Below are 20,054 nucleotides of genomic sequence, written 5' to 3'. Positions count from 1 at the left end.
ATGAAACTTCATGTTCTAACCCACTAAAGCTAAAGATGAGCAGTTTACCAAGATCTAAAACCCACAAGCCTCTGTGGGGTGGCATTAATCATAGAAAGCTTATCTCAGAAATCTAAAAAAGAAAAAAAAAACCCCTCTTTTTGGTGGTGGGGGAATTAAAAAATAAGAGCACAGAATAGTATAATAAACAAGAGAGCATTCTAAACTTTTTGTCTGACTAAAAATATAGGCTGTATTTAAAAATTAGCAACAGGTATACCCAGTTTCAGATGTGTTCCCGAAATGCCAAATTTTATATTAAACGCATCATTTGTAGAGCTCACTTTCTTAAGTAGCAAATGCTTTGATAAAATCAGTACTTCGGATATTTAAGTAACCATTCCAAAGATACTGGTTTTATAAACAACTTGAAGAATCATTCCAAAGATACTTATTTTGTAAACAGTGTTTTGAAGTTAACTATAAAGGACCCGAGGCAGACATTTGAAAAATGTAATTGAAAGTATGAAATAGTTCTGTGTTTACAGATTGGGATTTTTGAAGATAATGTTTCATTTTAATGTAATATAAGATCACACATTTGAACTGGAAGAACATCCTTAGAGATCATCTTGTCCAACCTGAAATTCAAATCTTTAAGGGTATTAGCTGCACTCCAACCCAGAAGACTGAATCGGGCCTATGCATCTATCTTTTTAGGCAAGACCCGCAAAACACCGGGTTCCCTCGCAAGTTTTCCAGCGCGGAACGCATAGGTTCTCAACAGGGCGCACGTATTTCTAAGAAATCATCCCATTCATCCCTCTGTCCACGCCTATGGTGTCTGGGGGCGGCGGGAGCGATCAAATATCCAGGTTTTGATTCCAACACGTTGAGAAACCGCCTCTCTCAGTAAGGATCCTGAAGCCTTCACAGCACCTACAGAAAATAGTTTTCCTCGTCTTACAGGACATTCCGGTCACATATAAATCGCTCCCTTTGGTGGAGCCCAGTCGCGTCCGAGAGCAGCCGCTGCAACCCCTTGGCTGCCCCCCGTTCTCTCAAGGGCTTTGCTGGGTGGGATTCGGCCATGGGCGGCTTGAGGCACGTGGTGCCGAGGGGACAGGGGGCGCGATCTCTGCCCCGGGAGCCCCTCATACGAGAAGCGACCTGACCAAGCCCTAGGCAGGGCCCTTCCTGGCAAGTTAGAGACTCGATGATCGGTAATGGATTTCAGTTCACTTAACAGGCCCCTCGCCCCCAGTCCCGCAGAGGCCCGCCTCTCTTCAGGGGTCCTGTACCCCCCTGGGGGCGGTGACTGACGACGCTCAGAAGGCGAGAAACGGCTCCCTAAGCCGCTCGCCGGGTCCCTCTCTCCCCACAATGCACCGGGGCCAGCAGGAAGGCCGCTCCGACCCCTAATTTTCCCGCGAATTCAGTTCAAAGAGGCGGCCGGGCCCGCGATCGGCAGCGCGCACGGGCCAACCAAGCCGCGCCTCCGCGAGAAGCGCCTCCGCGTGACTGACGGGGGAATCCGCGGGCCAACGGGCTGGGCGGCCGGGCGGCGCGCGCTCCCGCCGGCCAATCAGAACGCCGGGCGGGGGAAGTGGGCGGAGCGAGGCCAGGCTAGGGTGAGCGGCCTCCGGAGCGGAGCGGGGCTCTCAGGAGGAGACACTTTTTTTTTCCTCCCTCCTTCCCTCCTCTCCTCCTCCCTTCCCTTCCCCTCTCCTCCCCTCTCTCCTCCTTCCCCCCTCGGTCCGCCGGAGCCTGCTGGGGCGAGCGGTTGGTAGAGCAGGCGCTTACTCTCCGGGGCCGCCCGGCGGGTAGCTGGCGGGGGGAGGAGGCAGGAACCGCGATGGCGCCTCAGAAGCACGGCGGTGGGGGAGGGGGCGGCTCGGGGCCCAGCGCGGGGTCCGGGGGAGGCGGCTTCGGGGGTTCGGCGGCGGTGGCGGCGGCGACGGCGTCGGGCGGCAAATCCGGCGGCGGGGGCTGCGGAGGCGGCGGCAGTTACTCGGCCTCCTCCTCCTCCTCCGCGGCGGCAGCGGCGGGGGCAGCGGTGTTACCGGTGAAGAAGCCGAAAATGGAGCACGTCCAGGCTGACCACGAGCTTTTCCTCCAGGCCTTTGAGAGTGAGTGTGTCTGAGGCTCCGAGGGCAGGCATCCCCGCTCTCCCAGCATTGGGGGGCCGGGACACGCGTGCTGGGCCCCCCTGCCTCGTCGGGAGTCGACTTGATTTGGGAGTGGAGGGAGCAATGGAGGGGGCTGTCCTCCTTCGGGGATTGCGGCTCCAGGGGGCACGAAGGCTGTGGCCGTTGGGGGAGGTAGAATCGGGGATCCAGGTGAGGTTCTTGACTCCCCGAAGGTTTACGCCGGAGGGTAGGCAGTGGGGCCCCACGCTAGGAGCAGGCGTCTTTGAGATGGGGAGGGTACAGTCGGGCTGTGGATCCGTACGGTTAGACCCGCAGTCAGATCCCGAGACCAGTTCTTGCTTTCTTTCCTGCCTTTCGCACTCGAAAAGTCCAAGGGTTTGGGTTGTCGGTTTTGAGGAGCAAAATGAAGCCTGCGAAGACACGAGTGCAGTGAAATCGACCAAATTGTCATTAGTCTGAAACGCCTTCGCACCAACTTGGTGCTGCACGTTAACATGGCACCTTGGGATGCTTTAAACCCTTCAGAGCTATCCCCCCATTTCATGGATGCGTAGGGACAGGTAGAGTTCAAGCATCTTCTTCTCTCGAGACGATCTCGGAATTCTGCCGGTGTACTACTTCTTAATTCTGGAACGTTTTCTTATGTCAATTTCTGTTTTTAAGGTCTGTTTCCAGGGCAAAACTACAACTTAATTTGGAATGGGGGGCAAGGTGTCGGGAAACAAATAGAATTTATAAAAATCATGGCTATGAATAATCTCAGCTGTTCTTTAGTTAATATTATGTCGTGATTGTTCTGCTTTTTTGCCTTTTTGTGGATGTTATAATTGGATGATCTCTGATAGCTAAAGATTTTAGAGAAACTTGAATAAACTCGGCTCCGCTGCCGAATGTCTTTATTTACAATTTTACCATAGCATATGTTAAGGGCATGGTATCAGCTGTGCTTGGAAAGACATATTACATTGTTTAATTCCCCTCTTTCATTCTCTCTAGTTAGTGCTTCATGAAATTCTAATTGGAGTTTAATATAGGGAATTTCAGTTTTCGTTGAAACCTATTGAACCTGCTCGAGAGAGATTCACGTTATTCTTACTTTTGCTTAATATACTTAAAAAAATCTAGAGAGGCTTTAAATTGGAAATATGGTGGAGAACTGAAACACAGCGATGACAATAAACATATGTGTTTTATACTTCTGAAACATCTCATCTCCTTTTACTGTATTTGAAACCAAAAACTAAACTAACTGAAGATTAAGTGGAAATTTAAAAAATTCTTTCTAAATGTTATGAGAAGACAAATCCTCCAAGAAAGTTTTAGCTGCTTTGCTTTCTGATGAGTCTACCTTGGAGAAGTGAACTGTCAGTAAGAGCTAGATTTGGTCACAAAACAACTTCTTTTCTAATATCTTAGTTTCTGAAAAGTTTAAATGCTTTGATGTGTTTGCCAGTATCGTTATATTTAGTTTATTTTGATACTGGTTTGTTTAAAGAAACGTTGTACTAATAGATCATTAATGTAACTGGTCTTATGGTATTTGTAAATAAAATATTTTCTATCTGTAATCTAAGTCCTTTATAACAAGTTAAGTTTTAACTAAATTCAGCTTTAAAAAAACTTTAAGAATCTGTTGGTTACTTTAAAAATTTATGTTGAGGTAGTAGTTACGTATTGAGGTAATATTTACGTTGAGCAAAATAGATAAAGAACTAGAAGTATGCACTGAAAATTTTAGCTATAATTTGTGCCTCAAATTTCTTTCCATGTTAACTGACTTTCATACCTGTTTTAGGACATCTAGGAAATGGCTGTATTCCCTTTTGGCTGCCTACCATACAAATTTTTTAAAACACCACTTAAAAAGTGAAAATTTCTTTTTGTTGTTTGGCATCAATCGCTAGCACCTTTGCTGAATCCAACTACCTCATTTCAGCTACTTTTTGGACGGAGATGGGTTATAAATAGTTTAAATTAGCTGAATTAAATGAATATAACTACTCTTCAATTCTGCAGACAGACTAGTCTAGAAAGTAGCTACCTTAGAAATGTAAGGCTTAAGGATAAGATTGTAGAGAACCTTAAATTTAAAATAAATGTAGATGCGTTTTGTGAATGTATGCTATAGATTGAATGTCTTTTGATCTTACTGTGTGTAGTAATTTTTTTGATGTAAATATTTAGTTTAGGATTTCCATAACATGATTGGTTTATATTGGTTATAACACGGGCTGGGTTGGTATTTTCTTGACAACTTAAGTAATAAGTAAATTTAGATAATGTTTGGATTTTGTTTCTTGTTACCTAGAACCAACACAGATCTATAGATTTCTTCGAACTCGAAATCTTATAGCGGTAAGTAATCAACAAAATTCATCAATATTTTTTTTTCTTAGAATTTCCCCTATTTCATCTTAATATTTTTAAACTTTTTTTATAGCCAATATTTTTGCACAGAACTCTTACTTACATGTCTCACCGAAACTCCAGAACAAACATCAAAAGGTACGTTTTATTAATCTTATTTCAAGTTGATCAAACCCTGTTAAAGTTTTGTTTTAAAGTACTATTTCCAATTAAAGATTAAATGTGAAAACTGAACTGAAAGAGGGACTGGTTGAATAGGTTGCAGGATGATTTTTCATAGTATCATTTTTGTAAATCCCAATTTATTACCAGTTTTTTGCTAATAGAAATGATTTAGTAGTGAAGTGAATGAAGTGATTTTCCTAACAAATGTTTTTACTTTGTGCTACTACTTATTTTTGAGTTTGATGAAAGTTGAGGATTTAAATATTTACTAAAGGGCTCAGGCATACTATCTTTGATACATAAATTTAACAGTTAATGTTTAAATATTTCTTAAATTTTCTGACAATAAAGAATTTGCTTCTATAATGATAGGTTCAGAAAGTCTCATTTTATCTCTTTGGTGATGTTCTTACTAAAGGGGAAATACTTTTGAAGTCAATAGGATGAATGTCCTTAGAAACAAGAAGTCTTAATCATCTAGTCTTAAGGTGGAGTCTGGAGGTGTCCGGCAGAGCTTAATTTGCTTTGTAACATTACTGTTTAATTATATAAGATTATGGAATGTTAGTTTCTCATCCTGTGTGCAATTTTGTTTATTGAGCATATCAAGTGAGCAACTTAAAATAGGAGAGAGCATCTACTAAGCATTTAGTGTTGTTATAGTCTTGACTTGGTAAAACCATTAAACTATCTCAGTAGACTTTGAAACTAAACTCATTTGGAGACGCCTACTGGTTGCTAAGTAAGCATCATGTTTTCTATAGCAAGACATAGTTTATCTTTGTAGTTATATCTAGGTGTATTTTGAAGGATTGAAATATTAAAACTATTTTTCTTTTGGTAATCTTTCTGAATCAAGAGAGAGAGAGAGAGAAAGTACAAGCCAGCAAACATTGAATTTAATAGGGAAAACTTGCCAAGTGTCTAAATAACTAGGAAGAAAGTGATGGATTCGGCAACAGAATTAAATTTGTTAGGTCTTTACCTGTCTACTCTGTTGTTTGATCCATGCCAGGGTTCAGCAAACTTTTTCTGTAAAGGGCCAGATAGTAAATATTTTAGGCTTTGTGATCCAGGAGGCAGAATCAAGGATATTAGGTAGGATGTAGGTACTTATACAAAAAGAGAGAAAACAAATGTCCACAAATGTTTTGTTGATGTAATTCAAAATATACTAATTGGGTACAATGTTTTGTAATACAGGACTACTGGTGAGAAGTGTGGGATTTTTAAATTTTTTCAGGGTGGAGGGAGGTAACATTTAGCTTAATTGGGGTTTAGAGTTAGTGTTCTCTATTATCAAATCAATTGCAAATATTTATCTGTGAAAACCATTATTAGCTCATGGGCTGTGCAGAAACAGACAGATTGGATTTGGCACATGGTCCATAGTTTGCTGGCCTCTGATTTATTCTGCAAAAATAGGAGAATTTGGTTAAGTAGTAGTAAACTTTTCCTTTAGTATTTTTAATATGGAAGATCAGTTGAGTTACCATCTAAGATGTTTTTAATTTAAAAGTGACTGAATTTTTTCAAACTAAATTTGAGTTAATCCATAAATGGATAAAAAATGTATACATTAAAAATCTAAGTTCATCATTTTCCTGTCATGTTTGTTTATTAGATTATTTGACTGTCTCATTGTGGGATGCGTTTCTGTTGTCTGCTAATGGGTGGAGGCAACTTTAAGAGCTTGGTAGTAGAAACTAATTTTCTTAATTTATTGCCCTTTCTGTAAAAAAAAATGTCTTTTGGGGGAGTTTTGAAGCAATTTACCAGCCAAAAAACATGAATTCTACTTAGTTTATTTCCATACAAAAATGCATTAGGGGGGCAGGCCCTGGTGGTGTAGCGGTTAAGTTTGCACGCTCCACTTTGGCAGCCCGGGGTTTGCCAGTGCGGGTTCCGGGTGTGGATCTACGCCTGGCTTATCAAGCCATGCTGTGGCAGGCGTCCCATGTGTGAACTAGAGGAAGATGGACACGGATGTTAGCTCAGGGCCACTCTTCCTCAGCAAAACGAGGAAGATTGGTGGCAGATGTTAACTCAGGACTAATCCTCCTCCTCAAAAAATATGCATTAGGAATCACTTAATTCTTTTGTAATGTACGTGGCTATATAAGACATTGTGACTAATTTTTTAACAAATTAATACGACAACTTATATCTTCAAGTGAGTGCTGTCCTTTTCAAAGTAGTTGGTGACTTTGGAAGGTGGTGAATTTAGCCCAGTGATTGTGGTCTTTGCTCAGAATGTTTTTGAAACTCCTTTTTTGACTCTTAGAATGACATAATATCCATTGTTGGAATAAAGGTATCATTCCCTTTGAAGTCATACACTCAGTTGTAATATTAATTCTGGTATATTTGTTAAGCTCGCCTTGTACTTTAGACTCACTTGATAGAGGTATTCAGACTCTATAGGCTAACACTACACTGACACACTGGAAATACTGGTGAGGAGAAGGGCATCTTTTATTAAATTCATTTTACTAGGTTTCATGTAAGCTGTTTCTGAATCCTCCCAAGAAAATTTCAGAAATATTCTCCTTTTTGATGACCTTTTGATAACTATTTCCTTTGTTAAATCTGAACTTCAGTGGCAGTATCTTTCTAAAGAACCAGAAATATTTGGTGTTGGAAGGTAGGGCTGCTTTTGTATAGTTGCTTATGTGGTTTGTTTTGTTTTTTCCTAAGAAAGGCTGAGTTGCCCTTATGATCTTACCTATTTCAAATGGTTGTTAATACTTAATTCTATGCACTTCTCCTATGCACGACTGCGTAATGTTGGAAGAGATGAACCTTGTGACATACAGTCTTAACCTTTCTTCCTGCAGACAGGATTTCTTCTTAATTATTACCTAAAGATAAACATATTATTCTTAAAAGTTTCCAGTAACTTTACAGTGCTCCTCAGTAGTACATTTCAGTAGTTATACTGAAAAGTTATTTGTAATTAGCCTAAAAGAATCCCACATTTTTCTTCTTTCTTCTCTCTTATCTGTGGAGATTGAAAAAATATTGCCATCCTCATAAAGTACTTCTTACTATGCTCTATTGGATGAAATTTTAATATTTAAGTTTTCAGTAACTAAAGGTAAGGAGAGAAGCTTTTTTTAAAAAGATCTTTTGTTAATGGAGGCTATTTATTCACCTGAAATACAGATTGTATCGATTCCACTCTTCCTATCAGTATTTTACTGCAATATATTTACATTAACATTTCTCTGCCGAGAATTTTTATGATAGTAGTTGAGTACAATCGTTGTTTTTGAGGAATGAGAATTTTTATGATATTAGTTGAGTATAATTGTTGTTTTTGAGGAATGAGCATATTAGTAATTTCTAGTATCTGAATTCAAGCTTTACAGAATAATGCAGGATACCTTAAGTTTTTCCAAGTCCTAAATTTGAAGAGTATATTTGAATATAAAGAGAAATATTTGTTTCCAATTAACAAATATATATGGGTCTAGATTTGTAGCCCCTATCTCAAGGTCACATATAATAGACCACCTTAAGAACTAAGATGAGGCTTGTTTGAGAACCCGTTCATTCTTAAATTGCTTGCGGGTGTTATTCTTAAGTTTCTATTTTATGGAAAAATTGCTTTTTTCTCTTAAACTTGTCACATTAAAAGCTAGTAATTTTATTATGATTTGATGGGTATGTCCCCTGTACTTCAAAATTTTTGATGATGGTGAAAAACAACCATCTCTTTAATAAGACATATCATTTAACTTGAACTATCGCTAACATCTTGGAGGATGTTTAATTAACTTCAGATATGTTTTATAGAATCTCCATTTTTATGTGATAGCGCTAGCGCATATTTATCAGGTTACTTAATAGAACTATGACTGTTTCAAACATACGTAATTTGCATTTCTTTGGTTCAGTCCAACAGATGCTTGAATACCTACTAAATATAAGGCACTATGCCAGGTACTAGGTGGCTTTCCTTGGAGAAAAGCAGTCTCTGCCCTTCAGGACCTTATAATCTAGTAGGAGAAAGAGTATTTATGCAGGTTTCACATTTAGGAGGCAAAATGTCAAAAGAAATATAAACCAAGTGCCCTAGGTAAGGAGAATCTCTCTGGTTTGGGAATAATTACAAAAGGTTTCTTGGAAAAGTTAGCATTTGAGTTGGGACTTGAAGGCTTGTCTGCTGTATTATAACATACACTGTCTCAAAAGTATTCATTGTTATGGCTAACCATCCATAATTTATCTTATTAAAAATAATCAAAATCAGATTTCCAACTTGCCTATTGTAGTGACAATAAAGTGTAATCTGTTTGTTTTTCCCAGTTGAGAAGTGATTATTTTGTTTATCTGTTTCTTCCAGGAAAACATTTAAAGTTGATGATATGTTATCAAAAGTAGAGAAAATGAAAGGAGAGCAAGAATCTCATAGGTAAGATAACCTATCAGTGTACATTAAGTGGCATATTTGAGGAAAGAGGAAAAATTATAGTGATCATTTCCCTAGTGATCACCTCAATATTGTAAGGAGGTAGAAGGAACCTTAGAGGTCAGTTGGTCCAAATTCATACACAAATCAGGAATTACTTCATCTATAGCATCCCTGGCAGAGAATCCTTAAGCTTTGTCTTAAATAACCTCCAATGCTGGGAACTCACTCTTTTCTACGACAGTTGTGTTCATTATTGTTTATCTCTATTACCAGTTTACTTGCATTTTGAGTCAAACTTTCTGTAACTTCTACAGTTAGTGTTAATTCTATACTTCATCTAAGGAGGGCTGGAGACTCATATTTATGGTTTACTTACTATTTGCTAGGTGCTATGCCAGGTGCTTCACAACATCACATCTCTTCTAAGTAGTCATCTTCACATCTGAGAGAGGCTCTCTTTTTTTCCATTGTATCCTTTCCCCTTTTTACGTCTTTCAGGCAAAATATTCCTAACTTTATTTTATATTTGAAATACATTTATCACATGATAGTTTCAGAAACTGGACCCTTTGGACAGAGTCTGCTTATTATATGTTTTCAAATGTGGTACCCAGAACTAGTCCCTACATGTTCTGACTAGCCTAATATCTGCCTAGGCTAGACAGTATGCTTGCATTTGTTCTTTTATATGTAAACTAAAGAAAGTTGAATACTATTCTAAAGAGAAACAGGAATTTGAGTGGTATTTGTTTACTCGTTGACTACTTTTAGGGAGAATGCAGAACTAAAAGTACTAGATTTTTTAAAAATAGAGTTGGAAAAATTGCCACAATGCATTTTTCTTTTTCTCTTAAAGTTTTAAGTCATATCTTACCAATTTAGATAAGATAGACGCTGACTTTAATGATGCTTCATTTATGGTTTCTCGTTATAGTGACCTGGTATAAGATGTCATTTTTGCAGTTGCTGCTGATATTTTAAGTTTGGTTTTTGGAATTATGTTATTTTGTTGCTTGAATTGTAAAATCACATTTTTTTATTTTATATCTTGCAACCTTGTAGGACTGTAATTTATGTTTTCATATCCAGGCAATTCTTACTTGTAAATAAGCTTTGATAGTCCATTCTAGCAGCTGGTATCGGAAATCTTTACCTTAATCTATCTATTACTGCCCAAAGAGTGCTTATAATATAAGACCGAGAATATTCTCGCTGCATGCATACTTTCTTCTTTGCTTGAATTTCTATTTCAGATCTTTGTCTGGTCGCCTATGCTGGACAGAGCTTGTGGGATCCTCAGGGCCTTTTTTACTTAAAGTGTAAGCTGTAGTCAGAGCCTGATCTGACCTCCTTGTTTCTTTTCTCCTAAATACATTAATAGTTTGCCCTCCAGGTCTTTCAGGGTTCATGTAAAAAGGAGGAATGAACCAAGAAGAAGAAAACTTGACTCTTTACTTCATCCTCCCCATCAACGGTCTACCTTCATCACTGCTAAACCCTATTACTCTCTCATTTTGACATTGGCTTTGGTAAATATTAGAGAGCTTCGTTTAGAGTGTGTGTTGTGAGGGAGATAGATTATGCTGGGCAGTTCTCTCTGAAAAATCGCTCACCCAATAATTTTGTTCCTTTTGACCCAGTGGGTTCAACGGCTAGGCCAGGCTATAACAGAGGTGTTGTTAACCAGTGCACAGAAACATCAGAGGGTTGCATAGAATTCCTGCTTGTAATTTTGAAAAACAACTTTTTCAATCTTTAGGATCCATCTGGGAGCAGTGAGTTGACTATTTCAACCCCCCAAGATGTTTTTTTGTTTTTATTTGACAGACCTAACTGTATGTTGGAGCTGACCATGCTTAATACCCACCAAGGCACTTGAGACCCAGGTGGTATTGAGTTACTGTGCTGGATGCTTCAGCCCCTAAGATCTTTATGAATGTCTCAGTGTTGTTCCCAGAGTCACTAAAATGAATTGGGAAATTGCTTCATTTTAAGTTTACCCCCAAGGCCCTATATTATTAAATTACTTCAGTGTATTTCTCACCTCAGATTATGCATAATCCTTTTGTTCTACTAAACTTATCACATAGGATTGTAAGAAGTTCCCTAGACTCTGGTATGTTATGCTAGCTCCATAAAACTTTGCTTGTAAAATCTGTGGTCTAATTCTCTTACAAGAGAACAAAATAAATCTTTGTTGTTCCATAACATTAATTAGTAAAAATTAAAATCTTAAATCATATACAAAAATGTCTCTCTCTTACATCTATATTTTTATTCTGTACCATGTCAGACATAGAAATCTTGTTCAGTTTAATTGGATCCTGGATCTGTTCAACAGCGGTAGTTTGGGAGTCTTCCAGTAGAACTCAAGTTCATTCAGCACTTCCACAGTTGTAATGTCTCCACTCCCAAACCCAATGTATTTCATTCTCCAAAGTTCCAGGGGAATATCAAGACACACAAAAATACCATAGTACAACAGCCCAAAAGTTAGAACAATCAAATGCCTGACCTTTTATGACATTTGTAGTGACTTATAAACCAAACCAAATTCCTAGCATTATCTGTGCAAAATGAAGTTGATGTTCCAGGATCTTTTATGTATTTTATACTCTAGATCTACAGTTACCTTACTAGTCACAGATAATGGCAGAAACTTAGCAGCAGAAGTAGCCGATAGAAAAAAGAAACACATGGGACATTTCATGGTTTTTACTTCTTTAAGGTGTCATTCAGTTCACAACAATAGACCAGAATTGTCATTTGTAACCTTAAAAGTCAGTAATAAAGCCCACCATCTGTGAAGATTCTTTCTTTTCTCGAAGAATGGCTTCTGAAAGTGCCATAGCAATTAGCAAATTTTAGAAATTCATAGTGGTCGCACCTCTAGTCTCCAGGTTCTTCCTGATGTTTCTCCTTGCTTTTGTGGTGTGATTATGTTTATTTAAAACATCTTTATTTTCTTTTTAGAATGTCTGATATTATGCCTTATATCCTATCTTCTCCAGCTCTTGTTTCTGGCACTCTAATTTATTGTGGGTTTTGATCAAGTACTATATGACTTATTGGAATAAATCTCTGGTCTTTCTGTAGTTTTCCATCGTAGCAGGATCCCAGGGGTCTCTTGTGCTATTAATCGTACCAATTTTGGAATTCTCTAGTCATAAGTCCTGACTTCTAAAAAGTACATCTTCATTGACTGAAAGGTAGCATGAAAAGATTTCCAAATTGGAGTTGCTTCCAAAAGTATTTCCTGGGGCCAAGTGAAAATCAAAATATGTCCTCTCTCTTCTCCTTAATCATCTTCCAGTCCTGGTCTGCTGTTAATAGCTGGAGAAATCCCCTGAAAGATACCTGAAGTAGAACTTTTACTAGGGATATTTTTAAGCTTGTATTTTTAGTAGGTTCATAGGGTAAAGTGCCTTTCATCACTTGTTGTTGTTGTTGTCGTTGTTATAACCTAAGCTTTTGAATTAGTAATCTTCCTTTTCTAAGCATCTTTTTGTACTATAACAAGGTCTGGATCTTTTTTTTCTGGGATTCCCATTTCCTTAGTGTATCATGTCCCAGACACTATACTAAGTCCTGGGGGATATAATGGTGAGCAAAACAGATGAAGACCCTGCCTTATAGAGCTTATTGGCATTTAGGGAACAAAGATGTACTTGTATAATAAATATAATTATAAAATAAGTGCTGGGAAAGAAAAGTATAGGCAAACTATGAGTGTGTAAAGCAGGAGAACCAGCTCTTGTTTGCGGTGTTGGATTTGGGAATAGTGATGATCAGGAGAGAGTTTCTCTGAAGAAATGAGCTGAGATTTGAAACATGAATATAGGAGTAAAATGGGGTGAGAGGGTGAGCAGATAGGTAATTCTAGATAAAGGGAATATTATTCATATGTCATTTGAGGCCAAAGTAGCAGACGAGACAAGAGTAGGGAGAGTGGCATTAGATGAGCAGATGGCCTTGGCCAGATAAAGCAGAGCCTTGTAGGCTATTTTAGAATGTTGGTCTTTATCCTAAGAAAGCCATATGTTATTTTAAATAGATATAGTCCCTTAATGATGTTTCCCTACCCCTCTCTTTTGTAGACTTACCTGCATTTTTAAAACTTCAGGTTGCTTCCTAAGTTGATTGTGTCTTTTCCAACATTAATAACATTTGATGTCTTCCTCCTCTTTTCTTCCTCTTTTTTCAACAATCCTGTCTTGACTATGTTTTGAACTTGTTTTCGGATCATCATTTTTCATGGCTTTAGTTCCTTTTTCAGAACCTGGGCCATACATTTCTTTTTACATTCCTACTCCTGAAGGTGCCTTGTGAATTGCCACTGAGCATATCTGGTTCTTAAAATCTAAGTGTTTAAGAACAAATTTTTTTTAACGTGCCTCCTTGTATAATCTTTGGGTTTACAGTAATTTATTTATGTTTTGTCTACAGAACTTCTGGGAGGTTATTCATTTATGTGTAATGAACTTCCTCCCCTCGTTTGACTTTGCTTCTCACTAGAAAGTGTTCCCATCCTTGTATCTGAACCTCAAAAGAGACACTGGATTCTAGAATAATGGGCTTGATGTAATCACCAGTTCTCAGTTTTATGCATCATAGCGTTAAAAGAAGAGTTGAGTCCCATCTAACAGTATAGATGCCAAATAGTGTATGGTCAAACTTGTCCTGTTTTGTGGTAATACAGCCGTGACCCTAGTGAAGCCTTAGACCTATCACTATCAGATTGATGTGTACAAATTAGAGGCACTAATCTTGGTCTCTTTCTAGCATAGAAATTTTGGTCTTTCTGTGGGATCTGGCTGTTCTTAAAGTTTGAGTTTCCTATGGGAATTTCATCTCAAAATGTTAGTCCATTTTGAATTCAAATTTACTTAACGTCATTCTGCAGACTGCTTTAGAATTGTCAGTTGTTTGTGCTTGGAATCTTATCCCAAAGTTTCAAATTCCCTGTCTAGTTTCCTAATGCCATATTGCCTGCTTCCTCAGAAGATGCAGATAGGGAACACATCAGAAAGATGAATCGAATCTTTACCTGATAGCTTATCCTGATCATCTAAGTGAGATCCTGTACAGCTTAAAACCAAATAGGCCTCACCAATTCTACATGTGTCTTTTCCTTCCCTTCTTCTGATCCAGCTTAACCAACTAAGATGTGGATACCGTAGCCACAAGAGAGGGAAGAGGGTAAATCAGGAAGGGAAAGAAGACTGCCCTTTTTCCTTGGATGAAGCCACCTATGAGAAGGGATCAACTAGGCTTCATTGTTACATTTTATTCTAGGTACATATCACAGTGTTTACTTTTAGGAGGGGAAGTAGGAAGGGAAATTGCGCATAGCAAATCACAAGTTATTTTTTAAGTTGATTAATTGAAATTTGGAATTCCTTTTATCTAAGAAACTGTTATAATGATGGCTGAATGTGCTTGCTACCTCATTTAACTTAGAATTTACCATTTAAAACTGTGTCTCAAACTGTCTGTGGTGAAGGACCTTTTTGTTTTTAATTTCTAATCTTTTATAGATGGCTGCTTTTATAAATATACTGATCACATGCTTGGATGTTATGGCACTGTTAAGTTTCTGTAAAAGTTTTTAAATTTTATTCTCAATTTCTTTCCTTGTTGTAGAATGGTAACAGTTTCCCCAGTGACCTCACTTTGCAGACCACGATTTGAATAACACTAATTCAAAATATTTTTGTGGGGGCTGGCCCAGTGGCGTAGTAGTTAAGTTCGCACACTGTGCTTTGGCGGCCTGTGGTTTGCTGCTTTTGGGTCCTGTGTGCGGACCTACGCACTGTTCATCAAGCCGTGCTATGGCAGCATGCCAAATAGAAGAACTAGAAGGACTTACAACTATGATATACAACTATGTGCTGGGGCTTGGGGAGAAAAAAGAAAAAAGAGGAAGATTGGCAACAGATGTTAGCTCAGGGACAGTCTTCCTCACCAAAAAAATAAATAAATAAAAGAAAGTAAAATATTTTTGTGATTGGATCAATGCAAGATGTTTCTGTCATTTTAAAGTTGGAAGTTAGAATCACATTTCCCACTAAAAACAATGTAAATAATACTTTAAGTACTATAGGTCATGATCCCTGACTTTAAAAATCTTGTTACTTTAGGAAGACATCCTTATCCTTATGAAAAGTATTTGTTGAGTGCCTTTCTGTAAGACACTGCTGGGTGCTAGGGTTACAATAAAAAGATTGTCAAAAGAGAATGTATGTGAAAAAATAGTGACAAAAAAGTGGTAAATACAAGTGCTTATAAAAGAAATTAAGCTCTGGGCTGATTGGGGGTGGGATCTTTGTAGAAGAGAGAGGGAATACTCTGATGGCTACTTTATTCTTTTATGCAAGACTCACACTCTTGAGAGAGTGTATTTCCTCATTTTGTAGCTATCAGGTCTCAGCTAATAACTGGAGCCAGAACTTAAACTTGGATTTTTTGTCTCTATTTTATTATTCTTTTGTATTTGCCTATATAACGCTTTAGTGGAAATAAAAAGAAATGAGAGCCATATTATAGACAGCAGTAAGACAAAAGATCTGGCAGTTGGGGATTCATTAGAAAATTTAGACAAAGGAATGATACATACAAAGTGGTATTTTAAGAAAATTAACCTGGCTTTAGTATGTAGGTTTAACTGAAGCAACTAAGAATAGCATAGATTGGTTGTGACTGATGGATTATCGTCTAACGTGGAAATGATAGAATATTTTCTCTGTCTTTCAGTTATGTTTTGGAGTTTTGCTAATTCTGCTTTGTAAGGTGATGTTTATGGAACTGTTTTTACAGGAAAATGCTAGTTATTTTTTAGTAAAATGGTGTGTACATTTTGTAGATGGGGTGTAGATGGTGGATATACTTTTTAAAAATCACTTTGGTTATAATTAACATTCAATAAAATACACCCACCTTAAATATATAGTTTGAGTTGTGACAGATGTATACACTTGCATAACCATAACCACAATCAAGATATAGAACATTTCTATCACCTTGAAAAATTCCTTTGGGCCCCTTTACGGTTGATCCTATTAATGTACTTTTTTTTTGAGGTATGAATTATATACAGTCACATTCACTCTTGTTGGTCTATAGTTCTGAGTTTTGACAAATGCAGACAAACAGGTAACAACCACTGCAATCAAGATAAAGAGCCCTAAAAATTCCCTCATGCCCGTTTTATAGTCGGTCCTCCTACTCCTCACTCCCGATGTATTTTAAAAATGTTTCTGATTCATGTCAGAATGTGAGTAATATACATAAATTACCTGTTTTCAAAAATCCCATTGTATACCACTTTTATTTTGTTGACACAAGTTATAGTTGTTATTAGTTTTCCCCTCACGTTTATGCTTTCTAATTCTGCTTGGACTCTTACACTTCTATCCTTCCATAGCCATTTTGTCCTCCACTGATATCCTAGCATACTTTTCTTAGTACTGTTCTAGAAATACCCTTTGAGACCCCTACCTTGTAGTTTTTTAGCATACAGTTTCGTGGCTTACCTCACTAAGCAGATAGAGACATCCTCACATCTTCTGTTGAAATATCTCACTCGCCTCTTAGTTCTCTAAGAAAAAGAGGCGCCCCAGGGAAAGTTATAAGGCTCACCTCTTTATAATATGTCCTCATTTGCAGTCATTACTTGCTCCTTAATACTCTCTTGCCTCAATGTCTTTACATAACTCTTTCCCCTCTGATTATAAGAATGCCTAGATTGTCACCATCATTTTGAAAAAAACAAAAACATGCCCTTTATTGATTCTTATTGCCCTTTAACTACTATTTACTTTCATTCTTTACAGTAATAAATTTCTCGAGTAAGGGATCAGTACTACTTCCCCTTTCCCAACATCTGGTCTCTGTGGCCCTCTGTAATCTGGAGCCTGTATCACACAACAGAACCTGTGTTCTGGAAAGTTACAAATGGCTCCTGATCAACAAAGAGATTGCTCTCTTTTGTAGTTTAAACGTACTACAAATGCCTGTTGATATTTCTGTTTAGTCTTTCCCATCTTAATAGTTTTTCCATTGTTAGATATTTTTCAAAACAAAAGGGTCATTATAGTTTATTATTTCTTTTTTCTTTTGCGTTGCTTCTAAAACTAAAAGTGAAAATGACATGTTGAAACAGTAAATTACAAATCTATAGCAGATTTGTAATTGTGTATTTCATCCCTAATTGAAGTAGAAAGTGATAGTTCTGCATCATTTGTCAGGAGGTTGAATCTCCATAGCTTTAAAATCTTTAAACACTTTTGCATGGGTTCAGCTACCCGTATGAAAATTTCCGTTTTGAGGGGTGGGAAGGGAAGCCTGTCCTCATTAGAACACTGAAGCACAGCAAATTCTCTTGCCTCTCATTCGGGGTTTGTTTTTTTCTGCCTTGTTCCTTTGGTGTTTTTGTTTTTATTTTTGTATTTTGTGAGTTTTTGTTTTTATGTGTATAGACACATTATTTTGGATGTCATATGTCATACTTAATAGGGAAAGCATGGAGCCATGGGCTTAAATAGAGTTAAGAATAAGAAAATCAAATATTTATAAGTTAGCTGAAGTAGCTTTGATTTCAATGTTATATTTTAAAGTCTAGGCTGTTTTTATTATGCAGCATTAAAGTGATAAAATTTTTTGTTTGTTTTGTTTAGCTTGTCAGCTCATCTGCAGCTTACATTTACTGGTTTCTTCCACAAAAATGGTATGTACTTAAAAATAAACAAATTAGCATTCTAACAACAAAACACCTTTGTGAGTGTAAACTCTTAATTTTTTGTGTGTTTAAATTTATAAAATTATACTTTAAATGGAAAAGATGTTAATTCTGATCATTATTTCTCTTTAGTTGACCTCAACGATTTCAGTTATTTCTTTGTGTGGTCAGTAATGAGATATAGAGGATGTAACTTACAATTCTTTAAACTTTAAAAGTAGTAGTTCTGGGCCAGCCCAGTGGCACAGTGGTTAAGTGCACACGTTCCACTTTGGCGGCCTGAGGTTTGCCAGTTCAGATCCCCAGTACGGACATGGCACCACATGGCATGCCATGCTGTGGTAGGCGTTTCACATATATAAAGTAGAGGAAGATGGGCATAGATGTTAGCTCAGGGCCAGTCCTCCTCAGCAAAAAGAGAAGGATTGGCAGTAGTTAGCTCAGGGCTAATCTTCCTCCAAAAAAAAGTAGTAGTAGTTCTTAAATTGTTGTGCGTGTAGAAACATTTTGACGGTTTGTTTAAAATACGTATACCTGAACCCTACAATAGACTCAGATCTATTAGGGTTTTGGTGGAGCTTAGGAGCCTATATTTTAGTAAGGCCCTAAGATAATTCAGAAGTAGGTTGTCTGAGGAACAAATGTTAAGAAACTAGGTGTTAAAAGCTTTTAAAATTTCTAGGCCGGCCCTATACGTATGCTCTTGTTCGTAGCCTGGTTTCCTTGCTGCTTTCCTGGTATCCATTTAAATTCTAACTAGATTTTGAAATTGTTAAATTAATCACTGCTGTGTGTGATCATTCTTGAAGGTGAATGTCAGCTTCATCTGGCTCATATCTAAATAGATGAAATTCCAGCTCTTATCTCTAAACAATACTTTTTGGGGCTCTAAGTGTTGCTATTTAAAAAAAGCTGTATAACATTATCTTACCCAACTCAGAGCCATCATCTTTCCAAAGATCATAAGTAGAAAATAATGGGAAGATGTTTTGATAAAATTACATTTCTTAGATTTTGCCATTTTTTTATTTCCAATGTTTTTTAAACTTTAAATTGTAAAGACTAATGATGAAAATTTTAATTAATTGCCTTAGAACCTGGAATTAGGTGAAGAATCTTTCTGTGTAGAGCCCTTTCTGTAGAAACATTTTGAGTTGATGTTATTGCATCGTATTTTTTTAAAAATACAGCAATGAAACAACTGAAACAGCCACTACCAGCAATGGGATATATTGATATGCTAGATATTATACAAAGAATATTATATAGTCTTAAATGTTACTTCATTAAAAGAGGTGAAAGCATGCTGGGTAAAGTTTCAGTTGGTTTCAGATGGATAAAATGCTTCTCAGCTTGTCTATCTTAAATTTGTGTGTGTATCCGTTATCATGTGATATAATAAAACCTTTATAAGAAACATGTCAAGTTAGTCATCCTTGGTGCTGTTTAGTAAGAGATAAAGTTTAATAATAAAATGTTTATTTTAGAAAGGTTTTGTAACTAGTCAGCATTTTTATCTAAGAAATTTGAAATCTGTTCGTATCTGTAATAGCAGCTAATGTAACTTTACTACTAGTTTTGCCTTAGATCTGGTCTATCTTTTATATAGAAGTAACCTGAGTAGCATTTTTATGTTCTTTTTTCCTAAATCATTTATAATCATCTCACAGAGTCCTTATTTCTAATCATTCATCATACTTGGTTTTCTTTGGTACTTCTAAAAGTACGTGGACTCTAATACTGTAGAAGATTATAATTTGAATTTTATAGGTTTGTTAGCACTTTGTCCCCATGGATTTATACAAAACATATAAATTATCCGTCACTAAAATTAGTGATGGATATTAATATAATAACATTTACTAATATTAATAAATTACTATTATTTATTAATATTAATTGAATTTAATTAATTTTACTTGAATTAATTAGTTGGAATTAATTGGAAAGTAGTCAGATTAAACTTTTTTCCTGTCTACAATGACAAAATGCATAAAGTTCAAAAATTGCTCAAATTCACTTGAAGTTTTTATTTTTTCTTGATGTTACTGAAGTAAATAAAAAAGTAAATTCTGTTGATACTTCTGTTTCCAGAAAATAATTTCCTATTATAACTTTGAAATTAGTGGAAGTTGGGAAGAAGCAGATATTATTGCCTTTCTTGTCTATTCAAGGTATATTTGTAGTTTTTTATTTTTTTAATATTTTTAAGAAACTAGGATAGAAAACCAACATCAAG

General features: G+C 37.0%; 1 protein-coding gene across 3 annotated transcripts in view; it reads left to right on the top strand.

The window, feature by feature from the left end:
* Positions 1-1,581: 1,581 nt before the first annotated feature.
* The window catches only part of SUZ12 (SUZ12 polycomb repressive complex 2 subunit), a 40,136-nt gene continuing 21,663 nt past the window's right edge, over positions 1,582-20,054 (top strand). For 2 of the 3 annotated variants that reach the window (XM_001918336.6, XM_070227690.1), the window contains exons 1-5: positions 1,582-2,108; positions 4,438-4,484; positions 4,570-4,634; positions 9,010-9,078; positions 17,754-17,803. In XM_001918336.6, the coding sequence (XP_001918371.2) occupies positions 1,835-2,108; positions 4,438-4,484; positions 4,570-4,634; positions 9,010-9,078; positions 17,754-17,803 (505 nt within the window). In that variant the 5' untranslated portion in view covers positions 1,582-1,834. The remainder of the gene's footprint in view (positions 2,109-4,437; positions 4,485-4,569; positions 4,635-9,009; positions 9,079-17,753; positions 17,804-20,054) is intronic. The other variant, XM_023653047.2, reaches the window with a different exon arrangement.

Source organism: Equus caballus, chromosome 11, assembly GCF_041296265.1.
Source record: "Equus caballus isolate H_3958 breed thoroughbred chromosome 11, TB-T2T, whole genome shotgun sequence".
Classification (NCBI taxonomy): domain Eukaryota; kingdom Metazoa; phylum Chordata; class Mammalia; order Perissodactyla; family Equidae; genus Equus; species Equus caballus.
The sequence above is the reverse complement of the archived record's forward strand: the minus strand, read 5'-3'. Positions and strand labels throughout refer to the sequence as shown.